This window comes from Rhinatrema bivittatum, chromosome 11, assembly GCF_901001135.1.
Source record: "Rhinatrema bivittatum chromosome 11, aRhiBiv1.1, whole genome shotgun sequence".
Lineage (NCBI taxonomy): Eukaryota > Metazoa > Chordata > Amphibia > Gymnophiona > Rhinatrematidae > Rhinatrema > Rhinatrema bivittatum.
The window spans coordinates 102,836,941-102,857,578 of NC_042625.1; the positions used below are offsets into that span (position 1 = coordinate 102,836,941).

Genomic DNA, 20,638 nt, shown 5'->3' on the forward strand with positions numbered 1-20,638 from the left:
AACCTGCTTTTATACTACAGGCTCAACGTGGTAAAGACTGAATATAAGCATCCCAAATTAACAGGGTTTGGATTTATGGAATATGTCTGCCTGTTCTGCAAACTTCTCATTGACATGTAGGAGGTGGATACGTCAGATTTGGGGGATCCTTACCCACCCAATAGTAAAGAATGGAATTTTTTGCTAGCACTAAAACCTTCCGGATCCAGAGCTGCTTGTGCTGCTGCCGCAAGGCTATATTGTGCAATTGATCAAAAAGCAGTATGTCGGTCTGCAAGGGCAGGTGAATTCCCACAACCTGACTATCGCTTTCCAAAAGGGTATTTTTCCTAGCGTGTAGCAGATGGACTCAGGACCAATGGGTATCGTGTACTCCTGATAGCAGTTGGAGACGGAGTCAGATTTCAATCTGACGTCAGCACTACATATACCCGTGCACGAGGCTCTGTTCCTCCGTTTTTTCCGTCTCCAAGGCAGTTTGGGACTTCACACACGCTTGCACAGCGTTAGAAAACCAAACTCCAAATTTAAAGAAGAAAGAGAGAAATCTTAACTACAGATGAGCCCTGCTCTCCTGCGGTGATACCTACGGGTCCCTCCCCCAGTCAAGAATTCCTGAGGTGATTTCAGAGATCCCTCAGACGTAGCCTCGGTCCCGGCGTGCACTTAGCCCCTTGCAAAGGGAGTGGCTGAGAGGCAGAGGGTGCAGACCGAGCGCAGTGGTGAAGGGATTCCCCTCTCCCCCCCGCAGCCAGAGACCGCCTGGCAAGAGACCGGGAAGCGCCGAGACAAGGCACGGTACAAAACTTTCTCAAAGTCTCCGGTCTCCGAGGCTCGGATAGCCGCGCAGCTCGTCCCTCCGGCGGCTGTCTAATCGGGTTGAGCAGCCCAAGCCGGGCTAGACCCCTATCCGGCGCGAGGGTCCTCCCACGTGGAGACCCTCCGGGGGGGGGCCCGCCATCTTGATGGCATGGTCGCCGGCACCATTTCCCCCCCCTTCGTCGCTGCTTCGCCTGCATTCTCAGCAGTGCGCTCAGCGGCGAGCCGGCCGCATAAAGATTCTGGGGCGCATAAAATGCTTGGCTGCATAAAATACTGAGGCACATAGCGACGCGCGCATTGTGCCATGCGCACAGCGATGCGCATAACAAGGCCTTGTGTACATCTGCGCACACACCCTCGGGCTCTATGCGCGCAATGTGGGCGCACCCAGAACGCACAACAAGCCCCCCCCCGGCACGCACATCCGAGAAGGATTCACGCACAAATCATGGCACATCTGGACAAAACATCCGAGAGACAGGTCCTCTGACCAGCCTACCGCCTGAGAGCGGCACAGCCAGAAGTGGTCAGCGCCCTGTGCCTGAAGTGCGAAGAAGCTCTGGGGGAACCGAGACAATACAGTCCCAGGTAACTTCTCCTGGACGGGATTCTTTGCAGAGCTGCAATCCTTCATCCACACACAGTCAGGACCACCGGTGACAAAACTACAACTCTCACCAGTGGACCACAAGCCGGAGGAAGTCTCAGAACCCCTGGAAGATGGGGAAATCCCTCCTAGAATGGAACCGAATCGAGCCATGATGCGTTCCTCCCCCCCCCCCCCCCCCCCCCCCCCCCCCCCCCCCCCCCCCCCCCCCCCCCCCCCAAGACAAGCTGCCAGATCTCATGGCCACGAGCCTGAAGGCATGGGCCACCCTGGATACTAGCACCACAGCAGAATCCAAGGCCATATCTGGTCGGGCTCCGTCAGACCTCACGCCATTCTCCAACACTACAGATTGACCTGGAATGGAACACTCCAGAGGCCAGCTTCAAGGGAGGCCGGGCCCTAGAAGCCTCAGACTGCCTTAACGGATCGGCGCCAGCTATCTGGCCCGGTCCACCTTAAGACAGACAGGAAAGGGATCTTCGGGTGGGGACGTTTCCCTGAGGTAAGGGATACAAAGGTGAGGTCCTGAGAGAGTTAGAGAGGCCCCAGGGAGAAGAAGGAAGCTGTAATCCAATGCTGTGTTTGTTCTGGACATTTTCGTTGCTTGTCAGTCTGCTGAGGTAAGCAGCCATTTTGCTCCTCTTCTGTTGTGTACTTTTGAAAATAAACTGATGAAAAGCAGACCAATCTCCAGCCTGGTCTGTTCTGCGGCCTACCCCAGCCATAGATCGCTCCAAGGGCATCACACCATGCTATAACTATGATGGTCATTCAAAAGAATAAAAAAAATTTAAAATTTTTATTATATTAGAACTCCTTATTACACATCTGTATTGTGCCAGAAAGTTAGCTCTTTATTGTGGATATATTATTCTTACATTACTGGGTTTGTTTGATATTTTCCATTTTATTCCTAGGCATGGATGGGCTGATGCATTTTCTACAATTCGACTACCATATGTGAAATATATCTGCCCTCATGCGTAAGTAATTCCCAAGCATAAGGCTTGGAAGATACTTGGTAGTTTCTCAGCATGAAATTGTCAGGTTTGCTCTCTTTTGTTCATTTGGAGCGAGAGAAACTTGGGTGCCATCTTCTGAATATTCTTCACAGAAAAGCTTCTGTCCCTCTCCCAAGAGGGTGCAGCTGCTCCTTCTCAGCAAAGCAGTCTTGCTTACCTTATGCTTTTCTTCTTTATTATAAATTCTACCTTTCTGTCTTTTTTTGTAATCAGTCATGAGTCATTAAATATAATGGGGAGATTGATGAGCAGCAAACACTATGTATTAAGGCAAATATTTTGCTATATATTGTAAAAGCCAGCATTTCAGTCCAGAAATGATTCTTTGTTGAATACACCCAAGCTTATTCCCAGCCCTTAATGTCCTAGCTCAAGGGTAGATTTTGTGAAAAAGTTAATTTCAGCGGCAACACTTCTGCAATTTTGCAAAATATTTATATATTAAATAACATTTTATTTTACTTTTACCTGATCTTTCTTATGTGTCTTGATAATGTAGTTATCTTTTATTAGATTTTTAAGTGCGGGGGAAAAGAGGGAGAATTGAATATCTGGGGAGGGGAATAAAGGAGGCTTGGCATGGGGGCAGTGGGGGTGATTGGAAGGGGGAAGGCTTTTCACGGTAGGGTCTAGCATGGAGATTAGAAAGTTTAATTACATATTTGTGTTTATTTGGATAATACTTAGGTTAGTTTTAAAAGGCATTTCCTGCTTTTATAAATGAGCAGGGAAAAGTGTTTAGATTTGACCTGCAGGCCGGAGAGGGCGGGGCCTTGCGGGCTTTTCATTTACTTGCATTCTCCTGGAACAAGCAGGATGGGAGTCCTCACATGTGGGTGACATCATCTGATGGAGCCCGGCACGGAAAACTTTTGACAACGTTTCTTGAAACTTTGACCAGCACATTGAGCATGCCCACGCGAGGTCCCCTTCAGTCTCTTCTTTTCCGTGATGCAGTTGCCTCGCAGTTCTCGGAGCTCCACTCTTTTCTTGTTTTCTACCACAGTATCGTGCTTTTCCTGTTTTCCATCATTAGGTCCCCCTTTGCGGTCAATGCCTCCTCAGCATGGTAGGTTATATTGCTGTTTTTCGCTCCTTGCAGTCAATTCCCGACTCCTCACCTCGCGGTGACCGCCGGTCATCGACCGCATGCCGGGTAGCTTTTATGGCGTCCGGTTTTTGCCAGTGCCCGTGAACCATGTCCATCACGGATCCACATGAGCTTTGCATAAGAACATAAGAAAATGCCATACTGGGTCAGACTAAGGGTCCATCAAGCCCAGCATCCTGTTTCCAACAGTGGCCAATCCAGGCCATAAGAACCTGGCAAGTACCCAAAAACTAAGTCTATTCCATGTAACCATTGCTAATGGCAGTGGCTATTCTCTAAGTGAACTTAATAGCAGGTAATGGACTTCTCCTCCAAGAACTTATCCAATCCTTTTTTAAACACAGCTATACTATCTGCACTAACCACATCCTCTGGCAACAAATTCCAGAGTTTAATTGTGCGTTGAGTAAAAAAGAACTTTCTCCGATTAGTTTTAAATGTGCCCCATGCTAACTTCATGCAGTGCCCCCTAGTCTTTCTACTATCCGAAAGAGTAAATAACCGATTCACATCTACCCGTTCTAGACCTCTCATGATTTTAAACACCTCTATCATATCCCCCCCTCAGTCGTCTCTTCTCCAAGTTGAAAAGTCCTAACCTCTTTAGTCTTTCCTCATAGGGGAGCTGTTCCATTCCCCTTATCATTTTGGTAGCCCTTCTCTGTACCTTCTCCATCGCAATTATATCTTTTTTGAGATGCGGCGACCAGAATTGTACACAGTATTCCAGGTGTGGTCTCACCATGGAGCGATACAGAGGCATTATGACATTTTCCATTTTATTCACCATTCCCTTTCTAATAATTCCCAACTTTGTTTGCTTTTTTGACTGCTGCAGCACACTGAACCGACGATTTTAAAGTATTATCCACTATGACACCTAGATCTTTTTCCTGGGTAGTAGCTCCTAATATGGAATCCAACATTGTGTAATTATAGCATGGGTTATTTTTCCCTATATGCATCACCTTGCACTTATCCACATTAAATTTCATCTGCCATTTGGATGCCCGATTTTCCAGCCTCACAAGGTCTTCCTGCAATTTATCACAATCTGCTTGTGATTTAACTACTCTGAACCATTCTCTGCCTGGGGGCCTCGCACAATGTCCGTGGGTGTGGTGTGTGTGTGGTGTGATCAGATGACACCCCCCCCCCCAAAAGGCTGTCGGACATGTCTAGAAGAGATGGAGAAACTCCTCGGTTCTTCCAAGTCTGCTCCACCCACACCCGTGTCGGAGCCCTCGACAAAGAGAGGTCGCAGAAGCCCCTTGATACATTCCCTCTCTCTATTCCTCTCTCTATTTCTTTAAAAGATCACAGGAACAGTGATAGATCCTCCATGATCTCGCTGGTGTCCCAAGCATCGGGGTCCTCTGCCTCCTTGGCACCGGGGAAAGACAGGACCGAGCACTGTGGGAGATCCCGCAAGCACAGACACCGGTCGCCATTGGCGCACGGTTCCGGTGCGGTATTGGTGGCTGCCATACCTCCACCAAAGCACCCCCATCTGGCATTGTTCCCGGAAGTCCCAGGCGTTCCCCTCTGATGTTGGTGCCAGGCACTGTGCCACCTCGGAGATCAGAGGAAGAGCCGTTGACATATCGTCCCCCTCCCTCAGTCCTGGCATCACCAGACTTTTCAGGAGTTGGATCTCAGGGTTCAGACCATGGTGCTCGGGGCATGCAGAGCATCAGGCCTCCAGCATAGATTCCAGCACCCCTGCTGGAGCATCTGGATGTCCTTTTAGGCGCCCTACCAACGCAACCGGTGCCTGAGGAACCTTAGATTCCCCAACGGCCACAGATACCCTCCACTGGAGTGATCCTGTGGAGGGTATCTATAAGGATCCTCAGAGGAGGAAGAAGCGGCCGGTGCCATCTTCCTGAGACCTTGGTTCCCCGAGCCCTTACCGGGTCCTTCCAGCCCCCTCAATGCCAGGGGACACATCGATTCCTGTGGTACCCTCAAGGCCTCCGAAGCCATCTGAACCCAGGGCTGATATCCCACACGGTCCTCGACTGTATCGCGCCGGCCCTAGTGAGGTGGAAGGGCCTTAAGATCCATGGGGGAGATGATTCCACTGAGTCTTCTTCAGACTACTCGGACGACTCCCCCCCCCCCCCCCCCCCCCCCCCCCCCCCCCCCCCCCCCCCCCCCCCCGCCTTGCAGCCTTTCCTGCCGGAGGAAAAGGTGTCTGTTGCCCCCCCGAGGATCTGTCCTTTGCGGGGTTTGTCAGGGCCATGGCAGAGGCTATCCCCGTTCACAGAGGAGGATGCACGATACAAAATGCTGCAAGTACTCCAGTTTTTTGACACTCCTAAGGAGATCATGGCAGTTCCCATCCACAGCATCTTCAAGGACCTCCTCCTTCGGATGTGGGAGCACCAGATCTCTATCTCCCCTGTCAGTAGGAAGGCGGATGCTACCTATTTGGTGCAGCAAGCCATGGGGTTCGAGAAACGCACATCCCCCACCAGTTGATAGTTGTCTTTTTTAATAAAAGTATTGGGGCAAAGTTAACTATTTGGGAATATTATTTAGTGTGTTTGTGTTTTTAATAGTAAGGCAGTGAATAAACAAGTTAGACTGTATTTTTAAATAGTCAGTCAATAAGGCAGCTAGTAAGCAGTAGGTAGTGTGTTTATTTTTAAAAGTCTGTAAGGCAACTAGTAAGCAGAACTGAGTGTTTTTATTAAAAAAAAAAAAAAAAAAAAAAACCACACAAAAAACCCCCCACCCCAAAAAGTAGCCAGAAGCTAGAAATAAGCTAGGATCAGTGTATACCTAAGTAAAAAGGTTGAAAAGTTCAGTTCAGTTACTCATCTTGGAAAGATGTTGAGGTAGTGGGATTTGGTTTGATTAGGTGCCAACATTTGTTAATCAAGAGAGCAGTGAGTCACTCTGACTGACTAACTGAAGTTGAACTGTTTGTATTTCCCAACCTGCCCACCCACCCCTAGCTCATCCTTTAATTTATAGGCAGGTACCACTTTCACAAAAAAAAAAAAAACCCAACAACAAAAACTTTATTGAGAGTTTGATCAGACCCCTGTAGGCCACTACCAGACATATAGCGAATTCTCTAATACATTTAAAGGATGTTAATTAGACACATTCCTACTACCATAGCAACCTAAAACTTAACTAGGAACTGATCAAAATTGAGATGAAGGCAGCAGTCCAGCAGCAAGAGGGGGGCCTCCCAGTCTTTTGCATCGAGTGTCACGTATGATTATTTTACCCACCGGTGAGAAGTTGTACATGTGCATGCGATGCAAAGAGCTCCTGGCTCTCAGAGAACGAGTCCGATCTCTGGAGGCTAGAGTGGCAGACCTGGAGGAGCTGAGGCAGACAGAGAGGTATATACATGAGACCTTCAGGGACATAGTAGCCAAGTCCCAACTTCAGACTGGCAGCCCTGGTGCTGCTGCCTTGGAGGAAGAAGGTCTCATGATCGGAGAGCATCAACCTGGTGCAGCAGGAAAGGATCCTGTAGCAAGGACCTGCTCTCCAGGTGATGCATTGTCCTTTCGCACCGAGGATATCTCCCCAAGGCCTACTGCCCAGGAGGGAAGGGTTAGGTCGGCCGTCATAGTTGGTGATTCGATTATTAGGAATGTAGGTAGCTGGGTGGCTGGTGGGCGTGAGGATCGCCTGGTAACTTGCCTACCTGGGCCTGAAACCACATCCCCTGGCAATGAATTCCAGAGTAACTGTGTGCTGAGTGAAAGAATTTTCTTTGATTTGTTTTAAATGAACTACTTGCTAACTTCATGGAGTGCCCCCTGGTACTTCTATTAACTGAGAGTAAATAACCGATTTATATTAACTTGTTAAAGTCCTTTCATGGTTTTGTAGACCTCTATCATATCCCCCCTCAGCCGTCTCTTCTCCAAACTGAACAGCTCTAATTTCTTTAGTCTTTCCTCATAGGGCAGCCGTTCCATGCCCCTTATCATTTTGGTCGCCCTTCTCTACGCTTTCTCCAGTGCAGCTATATCCTTTTGAAATGCGATGACCAGAAATGTGCACATTATTCAAGGAAGCTTATGCTCACACAGCCATTTTCCTCAGCCACCGAAAATACCTCCGCTTCATGGCAGGGAAGGCTCGCTATCAGTACAAGGTGCTGCCTTTTGGGTTGGCCTCAGCCCCTTGTGTATTCGCCAAATGCCTAGCGGTGGTGGCTGAGTACCTCAGGTGCCGTGCAATGCAGACTCTGCAATCCTTGGGATTCGTAATCAACTAGCTAAAGTCTCACCCCCCTGCCTGTCTCCTCAGCTGGACTTTATAGGAGCCAGACTAGACACGGCGCAGGCAAAAGCATTTCTGCTCCAAGATTGGGCTCTTGTCCTCACCTCGCTGGCAGCCTTCGTCCGTGGCAGGTGACTGCCTGCCTTCTGCTCTGTTTGTTGGGCCACATGGCAGCTTCTGTCCATGTCACCCCTCTCGCATGCGGAGGGCTCAGTGGACCTTGCGGTCACAGTGGCAACAGACCTCTCAGGATCTTGAGACTTGCATTGCAGTCACGGAATCTCTGTGGGCGTCTCTGTCCTGGTGGGAAAACCACTCCAGTTTGGAGCAGGGGATTCCCTTCCAAACTGCTTCGCCTCAAGTGATCCTCACTACTGATGCCTCTCCTCAGGACTGGGGAGCCCATGTGGATGGCCACATGCAAGATTTCTGGACCACTCACGAAGCCCGCTGTCAAACTTTCTGGAGCTTCGGGTGATCCGTTATGCCTTATGGGCATTCAGAGACCTGTTGTCACACAAGGAAATCCTGATCCAGTCAGACAACCAGGTGGCGATGTGGTACATTAACAAACAGGGAGGCACGGGCTCGTTCCTCCTGTCACAAGGCGGTACAGGTGTGAACCTGGGCCCTGTCGCAGGGGATGTTGCTACAAGCCCTGTACCTGCCTGGGATCTTGAATGTCCTGGCAGACTGGCTGAGTTGCTCCTCGTAGCCACATGAATGGTCCCACAACCCAGAGGTATCGGCCAAACTGTTTCATCGGTGGGGTGCAGCAGATGTGGAACCTCTTGTGTCCCTGTACAATCACAAGGTGAGCAAGTTCTGCTCCCTGTCATCAGGGGGGCGGTCATGCGGCCTGTGATGCCTTCTCTCCTGTTCCCTGCTGAAGCTTCAACAGGACAGAGGGACCATGATTCTTGTGGCACCTTCTGGCCTGACAGGTCTGATTCCCTCTCCTGCGAGACCGGTCTGTCCCTATCCGGCTGGGGACCATACCCGATCTGATTACACAGAACCAGGGCACCCTGCGCCATCTGAACCTCTGGGCGTTGGCCCTAACGGCTTGGATGTTGAGCCCTTAGTCCTTCAGCCCTTGGCCCTCTTGGACAGTGGCTTCTAGGAAACCTTCCACCAGGAAGTCCTACAGTTTGAAGTGGAGAAGATTCTCCATCTAGTGTGTGGGACCCATTCACATGCCCCCTTCCCCAGCTGTCAGGGTTCATCTTAGCGCTGTAAGTGCGTACCATTGAGGTGTCGCCTACTTCAGCTGAAGCCCTCTCTTCAGCCTCCTGTTGCGTCCTGGGACCTCAACGTTGTCCTGGTGCGGCTCATGCGTCCTCCCTTTGAGCCACTGCGTTCCTGTGACACGAAGTTCCTCACCTGGAAAGTTATATTCCTAGTGGTGATTACTTCGGCTCGTAGAGTCAGGAGCTTCAGGCCTTAGTCACATACCCTCCATACACGATTGTGTGGTCTTGCGTACGCATCCTAAGTTCCTGCCTAAGGTGGCGACTGACTTCCCCTTTAATCAGTTCATCATTTTAGCCACCTTCTTTCCTAGGCCTCATTCCCACTCAGGGGAACAGGCTCTTCCTGCTCTGGACTGCAAGAGGGCCTTGGCTTTCTATCTAGATCTCATAGCACGCCACAGGCATTCCACTCAGCTCTTTGTGTCCTTTTATTTAATTCTTTTCTATACCGGTATTAGTGGTTACATCATTCCGGTTTACATCCGAACTGAAGGTAGAAAGTACATCAAACAGGGACAGGGGAACAGGATAGAAGGGTAGCTGGAAACTGGCAAACAAGAAATAACATGTTAAACAATGTAACATAACTTAACAAATGATGCAGCAGTGGGTAAACAGACTTGATCCAGCTGGCTGGGGATTGCATCCCCTTCTGCTATGCGCAAGCAGGCCTTCCTCTGACCGGCAGAGTTAACAACTTGCTCTGTGCTGGCCATGGCGACTTCGGTGGCTCATCTGCGAGCAGTCCCTGTCTTCGAATTTGCCGGGTCACAACGTGGTGTTCTCTTTACACGTTTGCGGCTCACTATTGCTTGGACAAGGATCGGCGTCAGGAGTGCCTTTGGTCAATCTGTTCCAGACCTGAACAGGCCCGTCCCCTGCCGACCACACAGCACTGCAGTTCTGCCCGTTGTGGTCTCACTTGTTCCCAGAGACTGCCTCGTGCTTGGTATTCACCCACATGTGAGGACTCCCATCCTGCTTATCCTAGGAGAAAGTGCAGTTGCTTACCTGTGACATGTGTTCTCCCAGGACAGCAGGATGTTAGACCTCAGGAATCCTGCCTGCCTCCCTGCGGAGTTGGGTTCTCCTTCTGGTTTGTTTTATTTTTTCGCTTGTTTTTTTCTATGTTACGAGATCGAAGGGGGACCTTGCATGGACGCGCGGATAGCGGCAGGCTGGGCATGCTCAGTGTGCTGCTCAAAGCTTCTAGCAACTTTGACAAAAGTTTTCCGTGCCGGGCTTCATCGGATGATGTCACCCACATGTGAGGATTCCTGCTGTCCTAGGGGAACATCTGTTACAGGTAAACAACTTGCGCTTTCTTTTTATTGTAAAACATGTAATCTGGGCAGATAGTTGTGCACATGTATTTTCACTTTGAAAATTGGGTGAAATGTACGCAGGAGATAAAATGATACCCAATATGTGCAAAAGGCAATTTTTAAATTTTAGAAATTTTACTTAATGACATTTGAATATTTGGTTTTTTTCATGATTTTTCCTTTATTCATTTTGTTTTCTACTGTTTTCTTAATTGTATATTCTCTCTTCTTCTCTCACTTTTTACCCCACCCTTGCACTATATGCTATCTCCTCTTTTATTCTTGTCTGCCTCTCCTTTTTAACTCCCAATCTCTTGCTCGCTTTTCCTTCTCCAGTCCCTCAGCCCATTCTAGTCTTTTTTTTTTTTTTTTTCCCATTCCATCTTTCATCCTCCATCCCTTTCGTTGCTACCAGGCCAGTTGCTAGACAAAGTGGCACCCAGAGCAAGGGTTACGTTTGACACTCCCTTCTCTTTTGGGCTCACAGAATGACCGGAAAGGTTGTCCTGGTGCCTCTCCTTCCTGCCCACCCCTTGTGACAGCCTTGGTTGCCACTGTAACTCAGACTCCCCAGCTAGTCACTATTTTGTCTCTGCACTGTGAGAGTGAGTGAGCCAAGCACCAGTAGCAGCCATCGACTTGTGGTGTGATGCAGGGTGGCTTCATGCACGTCTGGACTAAGAAGTGAGGAAAACGAGGCCATGTTTTCTTGTACTATGAGTGGTGTTGCTTATATAATAGATGAATACTTTTACCATTGTTGTAAATGATTGGTTGAAAGCAGCAGGCTGCGAGCCAGGGAAGCCAGGGGTCAAATCCTGCTGACTCTCTTCTTGTGACCTTGTACAGGTCACTTCAGCCTTTGTTACCTTAGGTACAAACTTAGGGCCTCATTTACGAAGCATTTTTCCCATAGTCACAGAATGGGTGAAGTCTTAGTAAATCAGATCCTTAGACTGTAAGCCCTCTAGAGAGAGACCTGATTACTGTACCTGAATGTAACTTGCCTTGAGCTTCCGATGGAAATGATTGAGTTAAATCTAAACAAAGAAAGTAGTGATAGAAACCTTATTAAACGTCTCTCTGATCAGGATATGTTAATTGAGCTTCCATATAAAGAGTGCTTAACATATGTTCCCTGTATGTACCCGGATCAGTCCAGACTCCTGGGTTTAGCCCCCCCCTCTAGCAGATGGAGACAGAAGTTTACAAACAAAAACTCTGCCTATCTCTAGGCTGGTGCTTCCTACAGTCTGGCAGTCTTCTTCTGTCTCCTAGCAGGTGGAGAGGGTGCCAAACCTACGGTCTGTGCTGAGGCCTAGATTTAGGTGATAGTGTGTTAAAAAAAAAAAAAAAAGGAAGAGAAAGCAGTTTGAGAGTAGGAAGCCGACAGATTGGGGTTCAGACCACAGAGGCTTGCCTGCTGGTCACCGAGTCTGCCTCCCAGAGGGTAGTGAGGTCATGAGGGGACCATCCCCTCTGCGGTTGAGGCCGCTGTTACGTGGGAGAGCTCCACTGTCAGCGTCTATCAGGGCTGGGGGTGACATCGGGGTGCCCGGTTCCCTCCCCCCAGCTGGACCCGGACCTGATTTACAGGTAACTGTGTCTGTGTGTTAAAAAAAAAAAAAAAAAAAAAAGTACTGCCTGTTTTCTTCTTTTGTCTGTGCCTCGTCTCTCCTGTCCTGTTCCTGTGAGGGGGGAGGTAGAGGACCGCCGTCGCCGGGGAGATCTTTTTCTTTTTTGTACTGTGCCTACCCTTTTCTCCTCATCGGGGCTGCGATGCCACGGAGAGCTGCATGTCAGGCCTGCAGGTCCGCAGCCACGTGGCTGTCAAGGGACAGCCTGTGTTCGTCATGCGTTTCCGGCGGGGAGGGGGGGTCCGTGACGCCGGCAGGGTCCCGGGGCAGCAGGCAGGTACGCGCCGGTCCCGAGGTCGGCAGGCCAGCGATTAGTGCCGGACCGGCTTTGGGGACGCCGGGTCTGGGCGTCATTTGGTTTTCTTTGCCGGCGTTTTCGGTGGCCATTTTAGGTCCGAGGGAAGCCGCGGCAGGTGCGTTGCCGGCGTGTGAGGGGGAGGACAACCCTCCGCCGAGGTTATCCCCGCAGCGGGGGGGGTCCCAAGGGGGGGACAGTCACGCTTCTGCCATGGGGGCTTTCTCTCCACATCCCTCTGAGGGGGAGGAAGAAGAGGCCTCGGACTCAGTCTCGTCCTTTGGGTCCGCGTTTGTTCTGCTTATGCATAAGGCTTTCAAGGCCGTAGACGGGCCAAGAAGAGGGCATGGGGAGACCTCCACTCTGGATTCGGGGTGGCTTTTGGGACGCCGAGTCTGGGCGCATTTTGTTTTCTTTGCCGGCGTTTTTCGGCGGCCATTTTAGGTCCGAGGGAAGCCGCTGCAGGTGCGTTGCTGGCATGTGAGGGGAGGACGACCCTCCGCCGAGGTTATCCCCGCAGCGGGGGGGGTCCCAAGGTGGGGACAGTCACGCTTCTGCCATGGGGGCTTTCTCTCCACAACCCTCTGAGGGGGAGGAAGAAGAGGCCTCGGACTCAGTCTCGTCCCTTTGGGTCCGCGTTTATTCTGCTTATGCATAAGGCCTTCAAGGCCCGTAGACGGGCCAAGAAGAGGGCACGGGAGACCTCCACTCTGGATTCGGGGCCTCGGGCGGAGAAAAGGTCCAAGCCAGGTCCGGGGTCGGAGGGCCAGAGTAGGGCTCGACCACTCCGGTCCTCGGTTCCCAGGGGGAGCTGGAATCGACCACGGACACGGATGAGCCGGAGGACCCGTCTGGGGATACAGAGCTTCCGTCCAAGCCCCCGAGGGGGTTGATGGGGACGGGGACGGAGACTAAGGGGCCTCGGGTTCCCGAGGGGCCCATGCTACCGAGGGGGATGAACCCGAAGGTGATCCGTTTGTTTCGGAAGGAGGAGCTGGGACCTCTTATCCCGGAAAATTCTGGGGGAATTAGGGATCCAGGTGCCGCAGGAGGAGTCCTGGCTCGGAGTAATGGACCCGGTCGTTTTGGGTCTCCGGGGGCCTCCTTCAGCCTTCCCTTTGCATTTTTCTGCCTCGGATTTGTTGTTTAAGGAATGGGACACTCCGGATTTGGGGCTGAAGGTGGCGAAGGCGATGGATAAACTCTATCCCTTACCGGAGGACGCCCTGGACATGCTGCGCATGCCGAAGATAGACTCGGCAGTAGCGGCGGTCACAAAGAAAACCACCATTCTAGTCACCGGAGGTACTGCTCGTAAGGATTTGCAAGACAGGAAGCTGGAGGTGCAGCTGTAAAGATTTTCGAAGTCTCTGCATTGGGAATTCGTGCGGCGATTTGTAGTAATTTTTCCCTTCGGGCAGGTCTCCGCTGGGCACAGCAGCTCTTGGCCAATGAGTCTCTTGCGCTGGAAGAAGCACACCAAGCGAGTCGCTTGGAGGCGGTGATCGCTTATAGTGCGGATGCCTTCTATGATCTTCTTCGCACTTCGGCCAGGACGATGGTTTCGGCGGTGGCCGCGCAGAGGCTGTTGTGGTTACGACATTGGTCGGCAGACGTAACTTCTAAAGCACGGCTAGGTTCCTTGCCCTTCAAGGGGAGACTGTTGTTTGGTAAAGAATAGGAAGATTTGATTGAATCCCTGGGGAAGAATAAGGTTCACCATTTACCGGAGGACAGGCTGCGGTCTCGGGGGGCTGGCCCTTCCAGGTCGTGTTTTCGCGGTAGTCGCCGGCCTCGAGGCTCCCGGGGATCCGTTTCTTCTTTTCGTCACAGTGCACAGCGTCAACAATCTTATTCGCAGTCCTTTCGCGGGCGCCGTTTTGGTCATTCGGGCGCGGTTCAGCCTGTGCAGGGGGGGCAAATCTGTACAATGATGGGCAGCCGGTCCATTCCTCCGTTCCCAGAATTGGGGGGCGTCTCAGCCGTTTTACGAGGAATGGACCAGGATCACGTTGGACCAGTGGGTCCTAGATGTGATAAGACACGGTTACGAGTTAGATTTTTTTACACTGGCCGTTTCCGTTTTTTCTGGTATCCTCTTGCAGGTTCTCAGCGAAAGCGACGGGCGAAACGGGCCACATTAGATCGTCTCAGGGAGCTTGGCGCGATCGTTCCCGTTCCGGTCAACGAACTTCGCAGGGCCGGTATTCCATTTACTTCGTAGTACCAAAGAAGGAAGGAACGTTTCGGCCCATCCTGGACCTGAAGGGGGTCAACAAATATCTGCGGGGTTCCTCGGTTTCGAATGGGAAACTTTACGGTCGGTGATCGCGTCCGGGGGAGTTTCTGGCCTCCCTGGACCTCACGGAGGCGTATCTCCAAATCGGCATTCGGGCAGCAGAGCATCAAACAGTTCCTTCGGTTTGCAGTGGCTGGGGCAATATTTTCAATTCCAGACGCTCCCGTTCGGTCTGGCCACAGATCCTCGAATGTTCACCAAGATTATGGTGGTACTGGCAGCGCAGCTCGGAGAGAAGGTCTGTTGGTGCACCCGTATTTGGACGATTGGCTAATCCATGCCAAGTCGGAGACGCTCTGCCGAGCAGCGATCCAGCGGGTTCTCCAATTGTTGGACAAGCTCGGTTGGATCGTCAATGTCTCCAAGAGTTGGTTGACGCCGTCGCAGTCCCTGGAGTTTTTGGGAGCTTGTTCGACACGCGTCAATGTTCACATTGCAAGCGCGCGTTCGCAGATTGTTATCAAGCAGGTGCCCATTGTCTGGGACTATTTGCAGGTATTGGGGTCCATGACATCAACACTGAACTTGGTACCTTGGGCCGTTCGCTTCATATGCGCCCTTACAGTCAGCGTTGCTCTCCCCGATGGAACCCGGGTCTCGGAATAATTTCATCTGCCCCTGCCCCCTGACTCTGGCAGCAGGGACAGCTTGGATTGGTGGTTGTGTCCGGCCAACTTGAGTCGCGGGGTTCCTTTAGAGATCCCGCTTGGACGGTCATTACCACGGATGCCAGTCTGCTCGGCTGGGGAGCGGTGTGCTTACGGCGTTCAATACAGGGGCAGTGGTCGCCTCAGGAAGCGTCGTGGTCCATAAATCGTCTGGAAACCAGAGCGGTTCGGCTGGCTCTTCTGGAGTTCCTACCACTCATTCGCGGCAGGGCAGTCAGAGTGTTGTCCGACAACGCGACCACGGTGGCGTACATCAACCGACAAGGGGGAACCAAGAGTCAGGCTGTAGCGTCCGAAGCTCGTCTCATGTTCGCCTGGGCGGAGCGTCATCTCAGTTGTCTCGCAGCCTCCCACATAGCCGGGGTAGACAATGTTCAGGCCGATTTCTTGAGCCGAAATTGGCTGGATCCAGGAGAGTGGGAGCTAGCGGAGGATGCCTTCCGGCTCATTTGTGCTCGGTGGGGCACACCTGCGATCGATTTGATGGCAACCTTCCGCAATGCGAAAGCCCTGGTTTTTTGCTCGAAGGGGGAGACGGCAGCAGAGGGAGTAGATGCTCTGGCTCTTCCATGGCCGACGGACGTACTACTCTGTGTTTCCTCCGTGGCCACTCATAGGAAAGGTGTTGCGGCGGATCGAGGCACACTCGGCGGACGTTGTTCTGGTGGCGCCCGAGTGGCCACGGCACCCGTGGTTCGCAGACCTCCTGAACCTGGCGGTAGAGGAGCCTCTCCGTTTCCCGTATGTTCCGGACCTTCTGCACCAAGGACCCGTGTGTTTCGACCAGGTCGATCGCTTTTGTCTAGCGGCCTGGCTTTTGAGAGGCAAAGGCTGAGATCTAAGGGCTACGGAACCGGTGGTCGCTACTCTATTACGCTCCGGAAGACGTCTACTTCCTTATCTTATGTTAGGGTCTGGAAGTTGTTTGAATCGTGGTGTCTGGACCGGGACGTGGTTCCTACGCGAGCGACCGTGCCGGATATCCTTCTGTTCCTGCAGGACGGTTTGTCTAAGGGTCTTTCATGTAGTTCCTTGTGGGTTCAGGTGGCGGCGCTGGGTTCCTTACGTGGTTTGATTCAGGGGAAACCAGTGGCGGCTCATCCTGATGTAGCGCGTTTCCTGCGAGGGGCGAAACATCTGCGGCCTCCGATTCGTCAGCCTTGTCCGTCCTGGAATTTGAATCTTGTTCTTCGGGCCTTGTGTGGCGCTCCGTTCGAGCCTATTCGCAAAACCACCTTGAAGGATTTGACACTGAAGGTAGTGTTCTTAGTGGCCATTGTTTCGGCGCGTCGGATTTCCGAGCTTCAAGCTTTGTCGTGCAGGGAGCCCTTTTTGAGGATATCGGAGTCAGGGGTATCCTTGCGTACGGTTCCATCCTTCTTACCCAAGGTGGTTTCTTCTTTCCATGTCAACCAGTCGGTTGAGTTACCGTCGTTCTTGCAACTCGATGATTCGGATCCTTTGGCTAAGGACCTCCGTAAATTGGATGTGCGGCGCGTCCTGTTACGTTATCTGGAGGTAACTAATGCGTTTCGGGTTTCCGATCATCTGTTCGTGCTCTGGAGTGGTCCTCGAAGGGGCAATGCGGCGTCCAAGACTACCATTGCGCGATGGTTGAAAGAGGCCATCAATTCGGCATATATGTTGTAGGGTCGGTCCCTGCCCTTGGGGCTGCGTGCCCATTCTACTCGCTCTCAGGCCACTTCTTGGGCGGAATGTCAACATATCTCGGCGGAAGAGATTTGCAGGGCGGCCACGTGGAAATCTTTGCATACTTTTTCCCGGCACTACCGTTTGGATGTCAAGGCTCCCGGTGCGGGAAGGTTTGGAGAAGGTGTGCTTAGAGCGGGCCTCTCCGGATCCCATCCCAGGTGAAGTGTGCTTGGGTACATCCCAGGAGTCTGGACTGATCCGGGTACGTACAGGGAAAAGAAAATTAGGTTCTTACCTTTGATAATTTTCTTCCTGTAGTACCACGGATCAGTCCAGAGTCCCACCCGGATAAGTGCTACTATCGGGAGAGGCCATAGTGTACGTGCTGTCTGTTTGATATTTGCTCCTTTTCTGTCTGTTATCGGTATCTCGGGTTCGTTTTCCCAGTTGGGCGTTGAGAACCGGTAATGAGGATTCTGTTGGACTGGTGTGTTGGTCCTGGTTAGAAGGTTCGTTAGCCAGTTTGATTTGTGATTTTCCTGCTCTGACATTAAGTAATACTGCCGGACTGTAGGTGGCACCAGCCTAGATATAGGCGGAGTTTTTGTTTGTAAACTTCTGTCTCCATCTGCTAGAGGGGGGGCCAAACCCAGGAGTCTGGACTGATCCGGGACTACAGGAACGAAAATTATCAAAGGTAAGAACCTAATTTTCTTTTAGCCAAAAATAAAACTAGTTATAAAGAAACCTTAAACAATACCTGAGTAGAGATGATGTCTATATTCAAAAGGGTTTATTTGGCTAATTTAAAAGATTTAATTTCACCCTTCTTACCAGCAGATGTTTATCCAGGTAGGTCATTAACGAGCTAGAATTTAGCTGGATAAAAAGAGGCAGCCAGGGATTCTGAACTTATGGCTGTCACCAATATTCCTCATAGTGGAGAAACCTAGCTCAGAAAAATCTGTCCAAATTTAGCTTGTATTCATTGGCAGATTTATTTGGCCAATTGCTGCTAAGCATCTTGGTAAAGTTACTTGAATAAATGGCAGACTGAATATCGACCTCGATGTGCTAGGAAGCTTCTGAACTACTTTCCTTCATTAACATTTGACCCTGCCTGAGAAACAGACCCTAGCAGCTCAGAAAGTTTGCATCTTCAAACACTTGTTGGTTTGGTAAAGGCATTATTTCCACTCAACTTTTACATATAGTGGTTCTTTTTCTCTACTACTATTCTCCTAACAGGCCAAGGATTCCAGTCACTCTCAATATGAAGATGATTATGCCTTCCTGGTCAGTATATTGGTGCTCTTTTACCCAATTCATTGCTGTGCATGAGAGGTTGTACTTACTGTTTGCAATAAGAGAGGCGCGTACTGGATGCAGTTAGCTACCGTATATACTTGTGAATAAGTCAAATTTATGCCAGAAAAATGCAAAAAAAGCTGGTTCAACTTATACACACACATTATTGCATTTGTGGATAGCCCCCACCCTCCGTGGTGGTCCAGCAGGGGGCCTGGGGGTGATCTTCTGGTTCCAGGCTCCCTGCTGGACTACCAGGGACTGTTGGTGAGTCTTCAGGGCATCTGGAGGGATTGAATAGAGAGGGCAGCCATGGGGGGGGGGGGTGGGGGGAGAGAGATGGATGGACGGACAATGTGTAATGATTGTCATAGTGTCTGAGATGCTGACTGCACTCGATGACAGTGACTTAAGTCTTATTTGAATGTGTTATATTTGATGAAATGGAGGTTTCAGCTTGTTTAGAGGTAAATCTTCTCTCCTATAAGCAGAATTAAGTTAAAGAATTTGCTGCCAATTTTTGACTGCAGTAGCTGTTTTGGTAAATTTCTGTAAAGTAACCTGGTTGCTCTGTTAGCCCACTTTGACACACAGAAGCAAAGGACAGCAAACAAGGAAATGCATCAATAGGTTTATTATGATTTATTACCTGCCTTAGTGAAAGAGAATCCAGCCCAGGTGGGGGACCAAAACTTAAACTTGAATAACAAAGGAGTCCATGAAGTCTGGGCTTCACAGATGGGAGCGTAGGATAAATAATCCTTGGACATAGAATAAATAGTGCGTATGTTACACATTGCTCAGACGTTGTGAGAGGGGGAACAAGAGAGAGCAGAGTAACAGCAGGCAGGTAGCATGTAAGACATGAGAAAAAGGGCAGGGATTGAACAGCAAATTCTCTTAAGTTATTGGTTTGTTTCTGAGCGACTTCACCGTTTCATAAGCCCCTTAGGGTTTTACCCTCGCCTTATCCACAGGTGACAGAGAAATCTTGATTTTGGGGCCCAAAAATACCCTCTATTTGTTCATGAGATTGACTTATACACAAGCATATGTGAGAGGTTGCGGTTATTGTTGGTGGTAAGCGGCATGTACTGGATGCAGTTTGCTGTGAGGTTTGATTACTGCATGGACTTACAACACTGCATGTGTTTAGAGAAATCCGTAGTGTTAGTAGTTACTGAATGCAGGATTGGGCTATGTATTCTTCCTGTATATTGTTGCATAGAAATAAAGGGGCAGATTTTTATTCTTACGTGCGCGCTACCCGGCGCGCAAAAATGTACACCCGATTTTATAATCGGGTGTACAGCATATTACCCCTAAGCCCAGAATAAGAGCCTCCTGACTGCTCTGTTTATACTAATAATTTCTCCGCTATCTCTAGCCTTTCCTTCCTTCCAGCAGTCTATGCCTCCAAGTTTAATTTCCCTGTTAAATGTAACTTTGCTTTTTCATGTTCAACCTTTTGTTTTGGTTACTGTTCTTGGTTCAGTTCCCCTATTCGATGTGAACCGACCTGATATGGTCTCTACCATGAAGGTCGGTATAGAAAAGTGTTAAATAAATAAATAAATAAATAAGATGCGCACGCTGCCGCACGCGTTATAAAATCCGGGGTCGGCGCGTGCAAGGGGGTGCACACTTGTGTACCTTGTGCGCGCTGAGGCCTAGGGGAGCCCTGAAATCGGAGCGGCCTCGGAGAGAACTTTTTTTTTTTATTTTATTATTTCCCCCATCCTACCTTTGTTGCAGAAGTTACGCCTGCCAGCACGCCATCCCCTAGCACAGGCCACTGTGCCGGAGGACTCGGGACCGCCCCGGGACATACGCGCTTGCGCGCGGGGGGTTAGGTGGCTATAAATAAACTGATAACTTTTTATTGGACTGACTTTATACATTTCTTGACTAGCGTTTTAGAGGTATTATTCCCTCCCTTAGGACAGAATGGAACGAGTAGAGAATATCCGTGAATCATAGTGTGTAGTGAAAGTGGGATTCACGGGCAGATCAGTATTTTCTTTCAGTCTTATTGTTAGTCTCCTGGATTACCTTACATTTTCCTTTCATTATTGTTACAAGGTCTTTGATGCAGTGGTCTGATTTTTGAAAGGTGCTTCTCCATGTGTCATTTTGATTGTCTGGTGAGAGAGGCCAAAACATTCAAAGGACAGGATCAATTTTCCCAAACAGAATCAAAAGCTCACAATGTAGCATGTTTCTTCATTCAGTAATGTTTACTACATAGGAGGAGAAGCAGGACTGGGATCTCCCCCTATGCTGAATGTTACAGGGGTATTTGCCATTTTATTAGTTCTGAGTTTCCTAGAAGCTTGCAATTTTTTTAAACTTTTTTTTTTTACTAATTTTAACTTCAG

General features: G+C 50.1%; 1 protein-coding gene across 4 annotated transcripts in view; it reads left to right on the plus strand.

The window, feature by feature from the left end:
* The window catches only part of LYPLA2 (lysophospholipase 2), a 134,961-nt gene that overhangs the window by 79,858 nt on the left and 34,465 nt on the right, over window positions 1-20,638 (plus strand). For all 4 annotated transcript variants that reach the window (XM_029619617.1, XM_029619619.1, XM_029619618.1 and 1 more), the window contains 2 exons: window positions 2,350-2,415; window positions 18,201-18,248. In XM_029619617.1, coding sequence (XP_029475477.1) covers window positions 2,350-2,415; window positions 18,201-18,248 — 114 coding nt within the window. The remainder of the gene's footprint in view (window positions 1-2,349; window positions 2,416-18,200; window positions 18,249-20,638) is intronic.